The 13634-nt window shown below is 39.9% G+C and overlaps 1 protein-coding gene across 2 annotated transcripts in view; it reads left to right on the top strand.

Annotated features, from left to right (window-relative positions):
- LOC131039944 (uncharacterized) overlaps positions 1-13339 on the top strand; it is a 214215-nt gene extending 200876 nt beyond the window's left edge. The window contains exons 5-6 of one of the 2 annotated variants that reach the window (XM_057972801.2): positions 12726-12789; positions 12912-13339. In XM_057972801.2, coding sequence (XP_057828784.2) covers positions 12726-12789; positions 12912-12949 — 102 coding nt within the window. In that variant the 3' untranslated portion in view covers positions 12950-13339. Of the gene's footprint in view, positions 1-12725; positions 12827-12911 lie in introns of both variants that reach the window. The other variant, XM_057972796.2, reaches the window with a different exon arrangement.
- Positions 13340-13634: the final 295 nt, after the last annotated feature.

The raw sequence follows: 13634 nt of genomic DNA, 5'->3' as shown, positions 1-13634 counted from the left end.
CCACCTCTCAGTGTCTCATTAATCAAAGTGATTGAAGTAAGAGAGCAGAACAAGGAGACTCAGTAGTGTTCCAACACAGTGATACTACCAAGGAATACTCAGGAGTTACATGCCACAACGACATCTGCACGTCAAAATGAGAATGATGATCAACCAGGATCCCCTACTGTCTTTTTGGAAGTTAGTCTGGGAAATGAGGTATACGATTGGACCAAGAATAATCCTGACGATGATGATGATGTTATCTCGGCTTTGAGAGGACTTGATCGAGAAATATGTCTCGATGATGGTATGGAGATGGTCGCTATTCCTGATTGGCTGATGAGAAGTATGGAGAAAAGTAAGAAAATGATAGAGGTACAGCCTATTGACGACATTGATGACTACCTAGCTAGGAATGCTGAGGAGAAAGAACCCAAGAGAGCAGAGATTTTGTCGCACATAGCTAGAGATGAGATAGGAATGCGGATTGTGTAGATTGTTGTTCCTATTGCAAGCATGATAGCGGGCATTGCTACTCCTATGGATTTCCAGTTGGCCTTGGTCGTACATCCAGAAAGCAAGAATTTCAGGAGGTTGGTGAAAACCTCAAGGCAATCGATGCAAGGTTAGACAGAGAGATTGTGAAGAAAGAAAGGTACAAAGAAGAGAATATCAGACTTAGAGAGTATATTGCAGGGATAACGTGTGAAAATCCCACCCTTATTTCCCCTATTGCGGTTGACCATGGAATACATTCACACTATGAGGCAGCGAGAGGTACACTCTCGGAGGTGGAAAAGTAGATTGAGAATACAAGAAAGCAAGCGAATGATTTCCTTACTCAATTTGTCCATGCATATGATAGGACAACAGGGCTTGCATTCAGAATCCAGCATTTGGAGGGAGTTTGGGAAGAATTCCGACCTATTCAAGAGAAGACTATTCGATGCCTCCAGGCTTTGAAGAAGATTCCTAATTCCACCTTGGTCAGCGAGAACATTGTGCACAGTGGAGACAGATACGATTTCCATGGCTGGTATTGTTCATTAGTCATGAAGAAATCAACTTATGAGAACTCCCAGTCAAGTTGTATGGAGATGGACGGATTGATTTAGGACATCCAGATGAAGATCCTTGCTTCGATTGAAGAATTATTGGGTGTTGATGTTAGTGATGCTAGTGGTTTACACTTAGCCGAATTAAGAGACAAGATGAAATTTATGTATTTTTGCCAGTTGGACTCTTTGAAGAAGAGTCACATAGACGACTTGGTCTCTTTGTTGATTCCTGTTCATAGTTTGCAGAAGCTCATGCTAGAATGGGAGAACACTTTGGATGCTTGCTCGGATTCACTGGACGTGATTGATTTACAACATGATACCTTGCCTAGCATTTCCATGGAGTTAGATTCAGTATTGACTAGATTCTTGGAGTATGCTAGGAGAGAGAAAGATGCAAGGAGGAATCTTCTAGAAGATTCCCTATTTGATGACTAGCTATCTTTTCATTGGGCCATGTGTAGGTGGCACCATTTTTTATGTAAACCCTAATTAGGGCAATTCTAGGGTTTTGTTGGCATGATCTCGGTCGTTGATCTTGGATCAATCTTGGCCATCCATTTTTGTAAGAGACTCTATATATGCCTCCTTGTCTCTCATTTGTAAGAGAGAGTTTTTGTAGAATTGTTGGTATATGTTGCAGCTATGTGAATCATAATCATTGTTCAATTGTTGGTGATTTTGCTCTTCAAGTGTTGTATTTGCATTCATGGTTCTCAATTCCTCCAAGTTAGATTAGAATTTTAGATTAGAATTTATTTTCATGTATGTTAGATTGAGTGAAAGATTTGTTGAATTCATTTGTGTGGAATCCTTAATCCATACCACTAGCCCCTTGCCGCTGGTAAGTGCGCCTTGCGTGGTCAACTGGAAATTTAAGTAAGCTTAACTTCAACTATTACACATCCCTTGACAAGCTTCAACTTGGATGGTGTCAACGTTTGATGGTGATAACCTGAAAAATCTTTAAGTATACCTTAGACGATTGCACTAAGCTTGTGTCAATACCAGTTTGTGAGACCTTGCCTAGTTTGATTCCACTAGATCCATTCATCATTTCCTACATTCCTAGGCTTAGAATAGATTTCCTGAACCCTATTCCTTTTGCCCATTTTTTAGTAAGAAGTTAAATCCAGAGCCATATTGATAAATCTTAAGTTGTCAGCACACCTACTCCGCATCATTCATGATAATCCAAACATTTGCGTAAGTCCCCAAGTGAACACAACAATTCACATCGACCATTGAGTTACCCACTTGTCAAGACCTGACATGTAGAAACCTTGGAATCATTTTAGTTGATCTCATTCTTAGCATCTGAAGTGATTTTGTTCAAGAGAGGGTAAATTATCTTGGTAATTTATTTTGTAATGTTATGTGCCTAAAACACACATCAATACGTTATCTCATACACAATTTTTTTGATTTTTGTATCTAGAGTTTTTTACACTTTTGAGTTCATTCCTAATGGTTTTGATTGAGTCTTTTGACTCCTTTGAAATATATTTTAATAACATTTCTACTTGAGATCTTGGTTAGTTTCTTGGTAGTACACCTTAAAATATGGTAGGTATGCTTTTTATGTTTCCATGATTTCAGCCCTTTTTGTTGATAACCTCTTCTTCCACACCTGTCTCTTGAGTGCCATGCTAAGACGTTCTATTCATTTAGGTGTTTAGAAATTGAAATTCTATGGGTTAAATAAATAATGCACTCAGCGCCCCAAATCTTGGAGATAGATGGTGGGTGTCTGTTCTGATACGTCAGTATGAACTTTGTTATGTAAACCTGTAGAGTGATGCATCATCCTTCCTACTAATGAGTCCTTCAAGGAGTGACTGAATTATTTTATTGGAACTTAATGCAATAAGATTGTCCATTGAGATGTGGTCACAGTCACATTTTCATAGCTGGACATTACTCGTTTCCTCAAATTTTCAAAGATTATTTTCTTGGAACTTAACGCAATAAGATTGTTCATTGAGATGCATCAGAGTTACCATTTTCATAGCTCTACATTATTCGTTTCCTCAAATTTTCAAAGAGATGCATATGGCAGTGATTTGACATATGTCCAACTTACATTTACAGCAAACAATTTTATTTAAGTCTGTCTTCCTTCATATAGCCTCTGTCTGCAGTGACAACCACATCAGTCAGAATGGCAGTAAAACCCCACGTGATACCAGCAATTTGAGTGCACCAACTGGGTCTTTCAAACGGACACTCAGTTAAAAATGCCACTCATTTAGAGATGGTACATGGATTATGATGCCTGGATTTGAATAGCCAATATAGGGCTCAATTTTAGTTTAATTGGCACCTTGCTAGTTCTAATGGGATTGAACTCCATCGCTGCAATCTATTCCTTCTATCGGCTATTTGCTTCAACTCCAGTATATTTTAATCTTGTACTTTCACCCTTTAAGGATTTTTGGTGGCATTTGCATTTGCTCAAAGAAGAAATTCATTGAGAAAACAGAGATCTGGTCCTGTCCAGGATTTCAAACTCAAATCTCATACTAAGGTGCATAATCTTTCTTTATAATGCAGGAAAGAAGCTCGAGGTTGCACACTCACTCTATAGAGGGAAAAGGCAAAAAGAATATGCACATACTCTTCACCTCCCTAAATTATAAAAGTCTATTCAAGGAAAAAGAACAGAACGGCTATGTGATCCTACACTATGAACTAGCAGTTGAGTTCTGCAAAGGTGACAACATAGCCTAAGGGCATGCGGCCAATAATTGTCAATGGTGATGACACACTAACAGATCCTCAAGCTTAGGGCTGACAGATTTTCAACTCACCTACTATCAGGTATTTGCTTTTCATACCATGGTAGAAACTAGAAACCATGAATGTAAGCTGCTAATGAAATTTATTTGCCCTCATTAATTCCAATTTTCCACTAATATTACCAATACTCATAACCAAGGTAATTCCCTTCCTGACCGTGGAAATGTTGGACCTAGATGGAGATGTTCTACTGTCAGTCCTGTCAACAGCCATCAATTATCCTTTTATCCCTCAACCTGTCAAGCAATCCTTCAGTGCTTATTTGAGGTCTGCTCAGTTACCAGACAAGTTAACAACACTAATGTCACCCATTTGATCTTTGCTCACCCTTTTTCCAGCCAGTTTGTTGGGATTCCCCTCAAATTTTCAAAATTAAAGCAGTGGATGATAGCTCCCCTAGAAAATCTGTCATCAAATCCAGAGACAGCTATCTCAATAATGGCATGCAAACCATTGATGAGAGCATTAAAATATTCAGTGATAATATATGTCAATAGTGCCCACACTCTGTTTTGGGAAGAACCATTTCTAACATGGATAACTGTATGATTTATTTGATCAGTACTTTCCAGCAGTAAATTAAAAGAATTAACATAATTGGAAAATTCTTTTTTAGTGAGGCTGCTCGACAAATGTTGGACAATGCCAGAGAAGAAAAAGGCAACTAGCTAAAACTCGTACAAAAAGCCTGCCTAGTGTGAATGTTCTAGTCATGCATTCAAAACTGCGGAGCGTGCTGCTATTATTAATGCTCCTATTTAGGCCTCAGGTAAGGCAGGCCCTGCCAAAATGACCCAATCATGACATGCTTGTCATAGAGGATAAAGCTATAAACGGACCTCAGGGAAGACCTCTAGGCCCCATTGGATAATAGTTTTCTGTTGATTGAGTTAGGCATCTCTTCTCCTCCTTTTTCCTGTGCATCTGCAATGGAGATCTTGCTTCTCAATGTTTTGGATGGTGCTGCCTTTTGGTGTATGTCGTAGCAGTGAAGACTATCAGAAAAAACTGCAGGCACAAGTATTTAGTGAAGTTTCTTCATGTTTTGTTTAGTTTTACAGGCCTGCTTTTCCGTTGGATTGATGCTCATTTTTTAATACCCATTGGTCATTTCAAATGTAAATGTTGAAGAGGTTTACCATCGGCTCCATTAATAATTTTTTCCACACATTATTATAATATTTTCACCATCAGCAAAATAATAAGTGGCTCAATGAAATTGTGATTCTCTAACAGCTATGAGTCCCGTTTGTACGATTCCTTTTATAATTGTTAACAAAGAACGACAATAAAATTGTTGTTCTCTATGGTTATGAGTCCTGATAATATGATTCCTTACTACAGAACTGTTAACAAAGGACCACAAACTATCAGTAAGAATCCTAGAATCACAATGCTACAACAAAACAATATAGATTGTAATTTATTTGCTCAAGAATACATACAGCAACTCAAAATCATTAAGAACTAAAATAGATACTTCTCGCTTTTTTCCCACTTGATATTTATGAGTGATGCTAACAAAGTTTATCTCAAAATAATTCAACTTTTAAAATTTAATTAATCTAAAACATAAATTTAGCTTTAATATCCTAAAATATAAGACTTACGTCTGACTAAACTGACATTTACTATTAATTGTCATTTCTATAGACTACCTCGCTATCGGCTCTGCAGGTCGCTCGAGCCTCCGCCTTAGACCTTTGGTTCTTCGGCCTTTTTGGCCCGTGCTCCGCTCTCTTCCCATGCTCTGTTTGTGGCTTGCGACTTGCGTCTAACTCCCTCGCCACCTACGGGTTGTTTGCTGCCACCGCTTCTCCTCCTCTGCTGCTACTGAGTCCTCTTCCCTGCCACCGCGTGTTCGGTGGACAACGGCTAAAGATGTCCCTTGGTGCCCCCCCTAGGGTTTTTGCAAGCACTGAAGATGGTATGCGTGGCATCAAAGGCCTAAGTCTGCCGCTTTCTCTCGGCCCCCATTGCGTGTGGATGAGTTTGGGTGGCGACATAATGTGGCGGTTGGTGTGGTGTAGAGTGGTGGCTTTGCGAAGGGGGGCTCCTATCCTTGCAAACAGAAAAATGAGGCTTTATTGGACAGGGGGAGGAAGGATCAAAGGCCATTGGCATCGCCCTTTAGAAATGGGAAAAAAAGAACAGAGGGCTAATCGATTAGTCTCTAGTTTTGGGGGTGCCCACAACAGGGACGCTTGTGGGAGTGGGAAAGAGGATGTTGTTGCTAGGGCAATAGTAAATATGGATGCAGATACAGCCAAGGAGGTTTTGGAAAATGAACAACATTTTGCTAAAAGGGGTTTTATAGAGAGGTTTCAAGGATTTTGGCCAAGTCTTAGGGATCTTCACAAGTGGATCTTAGAGACATGGGGCCTTGTTATGGTGGGTAATGTGCAGATCTATCCAGGAGCTCGAGGCCTCTTTGTGGTTATCTTTAACAAAGTGGAAGATAGGAATAAAATCTTCTGCACATCTCTCTAGAGCTGGGAGAAGAAACATACTCTGCTGCTCAAACTTTGGTATCCAACATTTAACCCAGTTACCGAATCTTTTGATCGGATTTTGATTTGGGTAAGACTCCCTAACTTACTATTTCAGTTTTGGCTCGAATCTTGCTTTAAAGTTGTAGGTGACTCTTTGGGGAAATTTTTAGGTGTTGATAAGGGCTCCTTGGATTATCTTCATACCACTTATGCACGCATTTTAGTGGAAATGGATTCATCCAAGATCCCACCTGCAGAGCTAGTTTTAAAATCTGTAAATTGGATTTGGGTGCAGTCAATAGATTATGAAGGTATTCCTTTTAAATGTAGGAAATGCTTCCAAACTAGGCATATGGTAGCCAAATGTGAGAAGCAAAATAACAATAGGAGGGCCTCTTGGTGGAGGGATGTCTCCCTTCATCATTATTTGGTGGAGGAGGATGTAGGGAACATCCAAAAAGCAATCTCAGACAATGAATCTTTTGTGGATGGACAGGAGAAATCATATTTAAACGCCTTGAACTAGGAGATTGGCAAAGGCAAAAAGTACAAACAGTTTACAGACTCCTCACCTCCTAACCCTGAAAGGGTAGTAGAAACAAATCGACAAGAAGTATTGAGCCCAAAGGCTATGATCGGGACAAGTTCTTCAAGGATGGGGTCTCCCTTTGTTCAACACAGGAGGCTCCCTCCTAGGAGGGAGAATGGCAGGAAGTTCGTAGAAAGAAAGAAAGGAAGGTCCCAAAAGAGTCTCTTTGCAGCCCAGATCCGGAATTGATTCAATTTTCTAGGATGGCTTCAACTTTAGCTAGATAGTTGTCTGACCCTGTTGAAAGGGGTGTGCTCGATCAACCACGGGCAATGACACAGTGTTGCCCTCCCAACCATAGACAATAACTATTGTTGTCTCTACCGAGCACAAGTACTTGGTGACCTGCTTGTCTTCTATCCTCAACTATGTGTATTTGATTTGCTCATTGTGTGTTAAATTCAATCACAAGAAAGAAGATATAATCTCCCTAAATATCCATCGATACAACCCTTCACCCAAGAGTCGACACATCCAAAAGACACGGCTACACAATATGCATCATGTTCTTTCATCAAGGATGGCGAAGATCTAAGTCGGCTTAATATGTATTAATTATACTTAACAAATCGTGTTAATTGATATCTTTAATTGTTTCTTTTGCATTTATTTAATACAAATATTAAATCGGTATACATAACCATATATGGGTCGATACCATAAAATGTCTAAGGCCAATTAGGCCACTTAGACATTTGATTTTCTCTGTCGGCCCATAGAAGGATATCGACTGACGCTATAAATCAACACTCCCTCTTAGCTAGGGAGGAATCCTTCTAGATGGCTATAAGTCAATCCATCTCATCATGATGCTTAATCACAATGGCTACTCCCATATGTGGAAAGGAAAGATATCACCTGACCGTGATATCAACCATCATGGCTTCTCCCATGGATGGTGAAGGAATAGATATCACCTCACCGTGATATCAACCATTATTGTGAGATCGTTACCTCACAATGATGGTAAAATGCACAAGTGTTCATCATTGTGAGATCGTCACCTCACAATGATATTCACCATGGCTCATCCCAGAGGGTGAACACACAAGTACAATAAAATCATCACGGACTCTCTCACATGATGTTGTCATGGTGTCACACACATGACATCCACCATGACTCATCTCAGAGGGTGGATCCACCATGGCTCATCCCAGAAGGTGGGTCCATCATGGCTACTCCCATGAATGGAAAAGAAAATGAACATAAGTGCCCATCACGGAATCACTCAACGTGATGTCGTCATCTCATCATGATGTTCACCATGGCTCCTCCTAGAGGATGAATAAACACAAGTACTAAGTCATGGAGTTTCTCATATGACATCCACCATGGCTACTCCCAGAGGGTGGAACAAGGGATTTGACCTCAAACTTCTCTCGCAAAGAAGAATGCATTAACAAGGGCTTGCACCTCAAACTTCTCTCACAGAGAAGAATGCGTTAAAGTACATCTCATGAAATCACTGATGCTAAGACTCCCTCTCAGTCAGGGCTTCATTCTCCACAACTCCAAGTTTGTCTTGAAGGTGCACAAAGCTTCACTCTGGCAAGAGGCTTGGTGAGAATATTGGCCATCTGATCATCAATGCTAATGTACCTTAGTTGAATAGCATACCTTTGCACCATATCTCTAATATAGCTATATTTGATTTCCACATGCTTTGACCTATGAAATACAAGGTTGGAGTCTGCACCACTCTTGGTGAATCCCAAGCTCACCAATTATCCATCTATCCAGGAATATCACTATCTAGGTGTCAGTATAAAGGTCTTCAAGCCTATATACATGGGATTCCATCCCATGAATCATAGTCCTTTGACTGCTACAATTTCTCAAAGAGGAAATCGATCATCATATCTCACTGAAGCAACTTCCATCTCATGACAGAACAGGAGAAGTCATGATCCAAATGGAAGTATACCTGATCACTAGAGAAATCATCTCAACATGGTCCACTCCCTTTGAACCAATATAACCAAGATCCTCAGATGATAACTGAAGCAGATCCTCTAGCTGCTCCCTCTGATGCGGAAGCATACCCTTTTCACATGCTCTCAATTATGGAAGACATCTTGCTCCAAGAATGGATCAGGTCTGAGTTGTCTCCAATGACGGGTGAATCAGCCTGCTCTGCTGTTGCTGCTGAGAGTTTAGGACTTTCCTTTATTCTAGAGCACTTTATTTGATTCGTCCTGCAGATTCTTAGTCAAAGTATAGGATAGCTGTCTAGTCCATCAAGTTCCAAATTGTCCACAACTGAGTGTCCTCTCTCGATTCCTTCTGCAACAATTCTTCAGTTTAGACTAGCAATTCTACTGTAGGATGCAGTAGAGCTGAATCTATTGTAATAGGTCTCCTCATCACAGGGACATGATGATTTGTTCAATGATCACAACATTGTTCGCAGGAGCAGTTTCCCATGCACAAATTGTACTTGTCTGATTCCATAGTAACAAAGCTGTGAATTTATCCCCAGGCATGGCTACACCAGACATTTGAATCGGGTTGCAAACATTGAGCTGCGATACATGCAATCAGACATTGGACAAGTCTCTGCCGGTGACATTGCAACACACGAGCATTGATTCAAGTTGCTTGACTTCCAAGCACAACCCACATCGCTGGCCAGACATAAAAAAACACACACTGCATTGGCATCTGTGACACAAGCTCGTCTGAGCAGACATCGCTTGGCACAACAAGACAGACATGGCATGGCAGATCTGCAATGCAGCCAAGCTGCTTTGTTGCTCAGCTTTGATCTGGGACATCTGCTGAGCTGTTATTGCACTTGGGCCTGCATTGACAAAACATCGTTCAAGACAGAGAAGCCGAGCACCAACATCGAGCTTGCTCCAACCCGCTCGAATCGCCTAGCCTGACAGACCTCCAAGCCAAGCCGGGCTCCCCAAACAAAGCGCAGAGACATTACACAACGAGCAGCGGGCCAACACATTCAACAACTCGCTCTCCTCTTAGTGCATTCAAACACGGCATAAATTTTGAGCTGCGTTGCTGATCGCAATCACCGATATCGAGCATTGGAATTACAGACTTCCAAGGGAACATCCGACATCGCTCAGCATTGAGCATAGGCCAAGTCTGCAACACCTTCTGCTGAGCCGGGCATCTCCCAACCGCTGTATTGACTTCGTAGAGATCAAACATCCTTCGGTTCGCCCAAGCACAGACATTGCCCAGCACAACAACAACGAAATTCATCAAGCAAAAGAACCGTAGGTGCTAATCAACATTACTTTGGTTGAGAGGTATAGATCAACAGTTGCAATCTACACAGATTGACCCATAAGTTGGCCATCCTCCTTTGCAGCATGCTCGACAGTCTCCTGTCTTCAATATGGTGACCTAATTGATGTTCTCTCTTATGTCTTTGAGGGAGATCAATTCAACAATTGAATCGACTCTATAGATGCAATGATGTGATCATATTCTCCATAACCCACAGAACTTAGCAATCTGTTTGCTCCTTAATATTGCTACATCAAGCTTGCACAGATCACCCAAAAACCCACGATGTCACTGTGTCATTAAGAAGGATCAAAATGAAATCGAAGAGGTTAATGATGCTTTGCGTCACACTTGCCCAAGAGGATGTTTAGTAATCCACACTTTGCTGCTAAGTGCCATCACATTTTGTGGTGTTAATTGGAGAGAACAATTAGTCAACACAGAGCCCTACACGGCCAAATATGCGCCAAACAAGAACCACAGATCCACAGACTTGGAATCTGCTGGAATAAGAGTCACTGCTATAGTTCCACCATCAGATGACTTCGAGCCTTGATCAGATCAAATCTCCAAACTTGAGGAATCAACCCCAAGAATTTGCAGTGATGTTAGGGGCTGTGGTGTCTTGTAAATAATCCCAATGGTCTTAGTAAATATTCACAATGCAGCAGGAGGGAGAAGGCTCCATGAATTCATAGAGCCATCATATCGACATTTAGAGACAATATCATACATCTCCGATAGCACAGTGTTGCATTCTGGGATTGACATTCGACATTGCTAATTTGATATCCTCATTCACCAATCAGGGATTGTACAACAACTTCATCCTTTAGCACGGTTGATCAGAGTCATATAACCATCAACGATATCATTACATCAGATAGCGACAATATGCTTATTCTTCACTGCGATCTGATTATCCATATCGGATATCTTGCAATTGGCAATAACCTCACAGGTTCGGCATTGGCAATTTGACAGTCAAGATCAAATGGTGTTGCAAAGGATAGACTCTATGTGAGATAGGAAATCTATAGGACCTTTCCCGGTTTTTGTATCCGCTTTGATAGCATGTTGAAAGGGGTGTGCTCGATTAACCATGGGCAATGACACAGTGTTGCCCTCCCAACCATAGACAATAACTGTTGTCTCCCACGAGCACAAGTACGTGGTGACCTGCTTGTCTTCTATACCCAGCTATGTGTATTCGATCTGCTCATTGTGTGTTAAATTCAATCTCAAGAAAGAAGATATAATCTCCCTTTATATCCATCGATGCAACTCTTCACCCAAGAGTCGGCACACATCCAAAAGACATGGCTACACAATATGCATCGTGTTCGTTCATCAAGGATGGTGGAGATCTAAGTCGGCTTAATATGTCTTAATTATACTTAACAAATCATGTTGCTTAATTGACATCTTTAATTGTTTCTTTTGCATTTATTTAATACAAATATTAAATCGGTATACATAACCATATATGGGTTAATCCCATAAAATGTCTAAAGCCGATTAGGCCACTTAGACATTTGATTTGCTCTGTCGGCCCATAGAAGGATATCGACCGACGCTATACATCAACAGGCCCTTGGGATTTCTTCAAGCTGGTTCGAGCCAGGTTTGGAAATTTCAAACTCTGTTTGAGGTTTTTGAGTTTTCTATATTTTATCTATAGCTATATGATTAACTTCTGGTTTATTGCTTGGAACCCTCTGGCTTGAGCAATTATATGTAATTTTCTACAGCTGATGATGTCCTGGATAACAGTTCAGATCATGTTGATTGATGATGTTCTGGATGACAGTTTAGATTATGTTGATCTGAAAAGTAGTTGTAACACTCTTTTTTAATATTAATATAAAAATCTTGGCTCTGCCTTTATCGATCAAACAAAAAAAACTGACCTTTACTATTAAAATAATCACCTGCTAAGCTGATTACCATTTAAGGGTCTGATTTGCTGCGTTCTTTACACATTTCTTGAAATGGTGGTGCAAAAATACTAATTCAAAAGTTTAACTTTTACAGCGCAATGCTTAAATTTTTTTAGCACATCATTCTTTTCCATAAATGAATTTTAAGTAATGTTGATGGTTCAATAAATGTGATCCTCTCCCATGTATAATCCTCCTGTTGAGTCCTTTTATATAACCATTAACAGAGATCCAGAAAGTGCAAGGCAGAATCATAGAAATGTTCATAATAGACAACATAGGTTGCAATTTCCTGAAGAAGGCAGTCAATCTCAAATGCAAATTCACAACCATATAAGACTCCTTTGATGTTTAATAGTCAAATAATCTAAATTACATAATTTAAACTATAAAACTAATCAATCTGACTTAAATCACACATGAGAAGCATATAACTATATTTAATGAACTAGTTCGCATTGTGCACAGCTCTGATGATTCTCGCATGCAATTTACTCACATTGTTTCTAATTTATGCGTAGTGACTGCTTTATTTGAAATATATTACAGTTCAATGCATTGATATTTCATGTTAGTATATTTTTAACATGACAATCATTTTGCCTTGCAGTTGCTCCTGACTGGTATTCCAAGAATTGCTTTCATTGATGACGTGGAGCGATTTTTATCTGGATGTGATTACATTAATCCCAGTATACGTTTATTTTTTAAGTATGATATCACTCCCATGAGTAAATTAAGTAGACGTATAATACGTCTTTTTTGGTTAAATGACAAGAATGAATGGCCTTTGCAGGCAAGAATTGGATGATGCAATTCGAGTTGCTCTTGTGAGTTGCCGGACCGAAATGGATGCAATGAATATCCAGCGGCAGAAAAATCAAAGCATTTGTCTTAACAGTCCCATCACTGTAAGGGTGCTGCATTAATGGTGCCTCGCGAGTATTCATAGAGGCTTTTGTTTGTAGGCTTGATCGACAGTGATATTTGGCATGTAGCAATACGTTTTGGGCGCTGCATCGGTGAAATTTGGCCTACATTTGCCCTTTGAGTACATTCAGGAACATGTATTCAGATGAACTTGGGGAAGTTTCCCAAATCTCAAAGTGAGATATGAATTGTAAAAGCACAGCTAAATTGATTCGTTATATGTCCTCAATAATTTGCGGGGAAAATCTAAGAGGAAACATTTTGAATAGGGTTGCAAGCTTCATCTTCTTTTAATTTTCTTTGTTAGCCATCAAACTAAATGCATTAATTCTTGACTGGCATAAACTGTTTGGACTAGAAAGTAGGACAAATATTTTTTTAAATTCAGATTACAAACACAAAGATGCTGGGAAATGGACAAAGCCAAAGGTAAACACGAAAGATGGAAGGGTGGAAAACTAAGGAGACGGGGGTAAGGAGGGAAGAGAAATTAAAGGCCAGTTAAACCTGCTTAGTAGAAGGGGTATACACTACATCAACATTGACCAGAAAATAAAAGTAGATAATAGAGTAATGGTACTAATAATAA

Source organism: Cryptomeria japonica, chromosome 5, assembly GCF_030272615.1.
Source record: "Cryptomeria japonica chromosome 5, Sugi_1.0, whole genome shotgun sequence".
Classification (NCBI taxonomy): domain Eukaryota; kingdom Viridiplantae; phylum Streptophyta; class Pinopsida; order Cupressales; family Cupressaceae; genus Cryptomeria; species Cryptomeria japonica.
This window is presented reverse-complemented; position numbering and strand designations above follow the sequence as displayed.